This window comes from Fukomys damarensis, unplaced genomic scaffold (genome assembly GCF_012274545.1).
Source record: "Fukomys damarensis isolate Sample0158 unplaced genomic scaffold, DMR_v1.0_HiC HiC_scaffold_11, whole genome shotgun sequence".
NCBI classification, from domain to species: Eukaryota; Metazoa; Chordata; class Mammalia; order Rodentia; family Bathyergidae; genus Fukomys; species Fukomys damarensis.
Window position 1 is genome coordinate 48418830 of NW_022900923.1, and position 6449 is coordinate 48425278.

General features: G+C 43.4%; 1 protein-coding gene across 1 annotated transcript in view; it reads left to right on the forward strand.

Annotated features, from left to right (window-relative positions):
- Positions 1 to 200: 200 nt before the first annotated feature.
- Parp1 (poly(ADP-ribose) polymerase 1) overlaps positions 201 to 6449 on the forward strand; it is a 31333-nt gene continuing 25084 nt past the window's right edge. Inside the window, exon 1 of the mRNA XM_010613205.2 lies at positions 201 to 435. Coding sequence (XP_010611507.1) covers positions 216 to 435 — 220 coding nt within the window. The 5' untranslated portion in view covers positions 201 to 215. The remainder of the gene's footprint in view (positions 436 to 6449) is intronic.

Consider the following 6449-nt stretch of genomic DNA (forward strand, 5'->3'; position numbering starts at 1 on the left):
CTGTTCCTTGGTTTTATATCTGAAGAGTGGGCTTAGCCATGCTTTCCGAGCTGTCTGGGAAGATCTTGAGAAGGAGCATGTGACAGGTGTGGTTTGTCAGCTACCTGCAACCCTCAGGGTGGTGTGGAGGACACAGGCCAGGCCACCTCCTCTTGCAGAGAAGCAGCCAGGCTTCTGTGTCGCCCAAGGCCATGGGCTGAGTGGTCTGGGCAGCGATGAGCTTGGGTCTGCTGACTGCCCATTCACCTCTTCTGGTTCCTACCTTCCAGTCACCTATGTTCGATGGCAAAGTCCCACACTGGTACCACTTCTCCTGCTTCTGGAAAGTGGGCCACTCCATCCGGCACCCCGACGTGGAGGTGGACGGCTTCTCTGAGCTGCGGTGGGATGACCAACAGAAAGTCAAGAAGACCGCGGAGGCTGGAGGAGTGACAGGTATGCACTGTGCCAGAGATACCTCTCCTGGTGTCCTTTCAGCAGTGCCTCGTTGACCCACACTGGCATTTCATTTTTCCAGATGCTTGAAATACAACCTTTTTGTTTAGCTTTTGTTCTTAATAGATCTTGTTTTTTTAGAGCAGTTTTAGGTTCCTAGCAAAACTGAGCAGCCCGGAAAAGGACCTAATCCCCATCTACCCCAGCTCTCCCTGTGCCTCCCCCTCAACATCCTCCCAGTGAGCTTTGGTTAGCGTGACGCGCCTGGCTGCACTCAGCAATCCCCAGTGCAAGGCTTGTTCGGGTTCCCTCTTGGTGTGCGCATCCTGTGAGATAGGACAGACGTGTAATACCATGCTCCACCATGCTGTATCTGCCTAGTCTGCCCTCCCTCCACTTAGCAGGAGGGAAACTGCAGGTCTTTTACTGTCTCCGTAGTTCTGGTTTTTTGCCTTAGCCTCTGTCATGTCAGGTTACATAGAGGACAGAGCACGAGGCAAAGCTTCTGAATACTTTACTAGGAGATACAGTCCTGAGGCAGCAGAAGAATGGAAAGCAGGAGGGCTCCAAAATATGTTTGGCGAATTAGTCCCAAGACCCCTGCCTACAGCAAACTCTGCAGATGCTCAGGCCATATGTGAATGCTGTGCAGCTCATTGTTCCTGTTCAGGGAGTGAGGACAGAGAAATGTATACATGTTGGGTGCAGAGACAGCCCTTCCCCAAATACTCGATTCGCAATGGACTGACTGACTTCCTGGCTGTGAGGGCCACAGCTTTATGAAGACAGCCATTGCCTGGTCCTGCAGGCTGGCTTCAAATAGGTCTTTGCCATGCGGCTTCGGGAAAGCCCGTCTTAGGAGGAAAGGGGAAGTGTTACACTGCACTGATGCCTGCTCGCCCAAGCACCCTAATTGGTACTTTGCTTTTCTGGCAGTCACATCTCAATGCACCACACACCTGCAGCTCACAGCCTCATCTGAGTCTGGAGAGGGCAGAATCAGAGACTCCCTGTTTTGGGGTGTGTGTGAGCCCACCCTTACCCTGATATGGTGCCTCCAGCCGCTAGTCTCCCAGAGCATGTAGCCAGGCCAGGGAAGAGGTACACCAGGCTTGGGATGCACTGCTGTATGCCTCCTTCTTTCTTCTGATGTTTAAGCACTTGATCCATGTAGAATGTATCCAGTGTGTACTTTTTTTCCTATGTGACAGCTTAGTATCTCCAGCTGTACTTACTGACTGGTTCATCTTCTCCCCTGCTGATTTGATTTTTTGGTCGTATACAAAATCCCTGGAGGTGGGGAGCTTGCAGAAATTCCTGTTCCATAGACACATCTGTGTCTTTGTCACTTTCTTCATCTCTGAGACTTAGCACCCAAGGCCCACAACCCTGAGGAGGAGAGGTGCATTTGGGCTTAGGGGTCATAGAGGTTTCAGTCCATAATTGGCTGGCAGATGAGGCAGAGAAGCGAGCAGGGAAAGCAAGAAATACCCCCAGTGACCCACCTCCTCCCCAAACCCTGCCTTGTGAGCTCACAGGGCTTTGGGGGATTCCTAAATATAAACTATAGCATTCCGTTTAAGCTTTTTAAAATAGGGTTTGTTTTGTAGAGCAGTTTTAGGCTCAGAACAAAATTGAGCAAAGTGCAGACTTACTCTCTGCTCACCACTGCAGCACAGCCACCCTTCTCTTAACAGTGCCCCGTAGTACATTTGTGCACTATGTTGATGGCACCATCACCCAAAGTTCATAGTTCATATATAGGGTTCGCTCTTGGAGTTGTGCATTCTTAGGGTTCTGACAAGTGTATGATGACATGTTTTCATTATTGTAGTATCATAGGGCATAATTTCACTGTCTTAAAATCTGTGCTATGCCCGTTCATCTGGTCCTTCCTGTAACCCTTGGCAATACTTGATCTTTTTGCCATATCCATAGTTTTGCCTTTTCTAAAATATCACATATTTCAAACCTTACAGTTGTATAGTACAGCCTTGTCACAGAGGCTTCTTTCACCTCACAGTAGACATTGGAGGTTTCTCCCTGTCCTTTTATGGCTTGGCAGGTCACTTTTTAGTGCTAAGTAATATTCTATCGTGTAGCTATACCGTGGTGTATCCATTCACCTGCTGAAGGAAAGGTTGGTTGCTTCCAAGTTTTAACAGTTATAAACAAAGCTGCTATCAGTCACTGTAACAAAATACTTGAGACGAACAACTTAAGAAGAGGAAAGATTTAACCGGGATCAGTCTCTGGAGTTTGGTTGCTTTGCCCCATCACTTCACTTTGGGCCTGTGCAGAAGACCGTGATGGGGAACACATGGAGGAGCACAGCTGCTCACCTCATAGTGGGGCAGGGGCTGCCGGGCCTCAGATCCCCCATAGGCCACTTCCTCCCAAGAGGCCACATCACCCCGAGTTCCTGCCTGGCAAGCCTTTGCACGTGGTGTTTGGGGGATATTTCAGATGCAAGCCAGACGTGCACAGATTTCCATATGGACATATTTACTTAGGGTAAATACGAAGAAGTGTGGTTGCTCGGTTGTATGGTAAGAGTGCTTTTCATTTGCTATTGAAACTGTTCAACTGGCCGGGGATATAGCTCAGTGGTTCCACCGCCTGCCTCGCAAGCTCAGGGTCCTGAGATTGATCCCCAGTACCAAAAAGAAAAAACAAAACTTTAATCATCTTCCCAAATGGGCGGACCATTTTCTGTTCCCACCAGCAGTAGTTCTGTCACCCTACATCCTCTCTAGCATTTAGTATTTGGTGGTGTTGTATTTTGGGGTGTGTAGTATTTCATTGTTATTTTAATTTGGACTCCAGTGCTGTATGATGTTGAACATCTCATGCTTACCTGACATCTGTACACCTTTGATGAGGCATCTGTTTAGATCTTTTGCTCATTTCTAGTTGAGTTGTTTTCTTACTGTTGAGTTTTGGGAGTTCTTTGTGTGTTTATTCAGTAGCCCCTTGTTGGGTAGGTCTTTTGTAAATATTTTCTCCCAGTTTGTGGCTGAGTAATTTTGTGTCTTTCATAGTACAGAAAGTGTTCATTTTAGTGAGTCTAGCTTACCAGATATTTTATACACCTGGAAAATCATCCCCAGACCCAGGGTCATCTAGGTTTTCTCCTACATTGTCTTCAAGGAGTGTTACAGTTTTGTGCAAGGACTCTGTCTAGATTTTTTTTTTTTTTTTTAATCATGGCTGTCCCTTTGTTCTGCCACCACTTGTCAGGAAGGCTCTTGGCTCTGTTGCCTTTGCATCTTTATAAAGATCAATGGATTGCACTTGTGTGGGTCTGTTTTCTGCTTATCTCTTAGCCAACCAGTACTAATGTCTTAATTGCTAGAGCTGAGCCTTCAGTTCAGGTGGTATCAGCCCTCTAACTTCGATGTTTTCCTTCAGTATCGAGATGGCTCTTTTGGGTCTTTTATCATTCTATAAAAACTTTAGATTGATGTCCATAAACTTGCTTTGTGCCTGTATGTCTTCAGAGTCAGTCTGCATCACTTTTCAAGGAAACCTCCTGAGATTGCATTCACATTTCTCTACCTTCCTCACCTGACCAGGACTTTGATGGGAGCACAGTCTTCCCTCCCCAAGGAGCTGTTTGTGTCTGTGCTAAAGTGCTGTACTGTGTGTTTCCCTTCCCTGCCTGTTCCTCTTGCAACTCTAGAGGGTTTAACTCCAGCCCCTTCTGATCTGCTGAAAATGGAGATTGTTTCAAATAATGCTAAGTTTGCCATGGAAAGGTCTGAAGAGTGCCGTAAAGTTAAGATAGTACCTGCTAATTTTCTAGGGATTCTTTTTTATCCAAGGAGCCTAACTGGCTATTTTTAGACATATGAAAAGTTTAATTCGATTTGTAATGCTTTTGAGAGCAGAATTTTAACCTTTTAGATAACTTAGAGCAGCTGCAAATTTCTTACACATAATAGGCATCTGTTCGGTTCTTTTATTCTAGGAATTGGAATTGCCACTCAAAGGAGTGAACAACCAATTAAGTCTTCTGTGGATGGGGTTGCCTTCCAGAAAGCTGTGTCAGTTACAGTGTACCAGTTTTTCCACTTCCACACCATTCTGAAGTATTTTTACTCCCAGTGGAGTATTTCAGTCTTAGTGGAGTGGAACCCTTCATTGTGTGTATTAGCCCTGTTTCTGTAATTTGTGTTACTGTTGGCCCATTGTATCTTTGGGTTCCACATCCACTTATGCACCCAACCTTTGATTAAAAATGTTTCAGGAAAAAAAACCCATATCCACTGAGTGTGTTTAGATTTTTTTCCATGCTATTGTTTCCTAAACAATACCGTATCACAAGAGATACATAGCATTTACATTGTATTGTATATTTTAATTGTCTGTACTTGTTTTAAAGAAAACAGTCTGCATCTGCAAAGATTGTGCCACTTTATGTAAGGTGCTCAAGATCCAGGCGTGTTCCTGTCTTTGGGATTGTAGAACCAGTGCCCCACAGATACCGAGAGACAGTTACACTATTTCATCCATGTCCCTCATTTTTCTTGTAAGATATCTTTTTTCTTAATGAAATATCAAAGATGTTCTTTGTCATCACATTTTGCAAATTCTTTTTCCTGTGTGTGTGTGTATATATGTTTAGTTTGACATTTTTCTTCTAGCTTTGCCTTTTGTGTATTTTGCCATAAATTTTATTAGTGTTTTAGTAATCATGTATTTTGTGTGTGGTATCTTTTTGGTATTATGCCTAAAAAATTTTTTTTCGATCAAATTTAGGACCTTGTACTTGGAGGGTAGGCGTGGCACCACTGAGCTAAATCCCTGGCCCTATTATGCCTAAAATTTAAAAAACAATTTACGTGGAGTTAAAGGCACAGATCTTAAGATGCAGCTGAGTGGGTTTTTGTAGATGTATGCATCTAATATATGCCCTGTTCGGTTATACAATTCTGTCACTCCAGAAACCTCCCTTTGTGCCCTTTGCCAGTCGTCCTTACCTGCTCAGCAAACCACTGTTCTGATTCTAACACCATAGATTGGCTGCCAGGTTTAGAATCTGGGGAAGGAATCATGCTTCCTCTGATCTCTCACTGGGCCTAATATCAGTGAGACTTACCCAGATTATTTCATTACTGAAGAGTAGTCCTTTGTTTGAATAAATCGCAGTTTGTTTACCTCTTGGCCTGTTGACACCTTTTGGGTTGTTGCCAATTGGGGTTGATACTGAGACTGTATGTGTGTGGACTTTGATTTCTTTGGATAAATGAATGGACTAGCTGGTCATGGCAGATGCATGCACTGCTCTTTAGGAAACAGGCCAACTGTTTGCCAGAGTACCTATATCATTTATATTCCTACCAGTGTTACATGAGTTTCGTGTCTTTCCATGTCCTCGTTAACAGTCGTTATGGTTGCTCTTTTTAATATTAGCCATTCCAGAAGTTTCTAACATTAGATTAATCTGTGGTCCAAAGTATTCCAAAATTTAGAACTTTTGAGCAACAGTATGATGCCACAGGTGGAATGTACCACACCTTATATGATTAGTCAGTCAGGCACACGATAAACACTATATAGTTACTTTCAGGCCATGTATATAATATGTAAATGAAGCATAAATGAATTTCATATACAGATTTATGTTCCATCCCTAAGATACCTCCTTGTATATATACACATACTCCAAAATTATTTTAAAAATCTGAACTTGAAAGCAGTTTGGTTTTTGTTAGGTTATTTTTTTGTTTGTTTTTTTGGTACTGGGGATCGAATTTGGGTCCTTGAGCTTGTGAGTCAGGCAGGGAAACCACTGAGCTAAATCCCTGGCCCCAGAGCAGTTCTGAACAATTTCATGTAAAAGATACTTAACCTGTTATCTTTTCATGGGTTTAATTTGTACTTTATTGAGTTCTAAGTATATTCTACATGCAAATCTATAGCTAGATATGAGTTTTATGGATTCTTTCTCCCAGTTTGTGGTTTGCCTTTTTGTTTATTGACTTTTTTTTTTTTTTTTTTTTTTTTTTTGG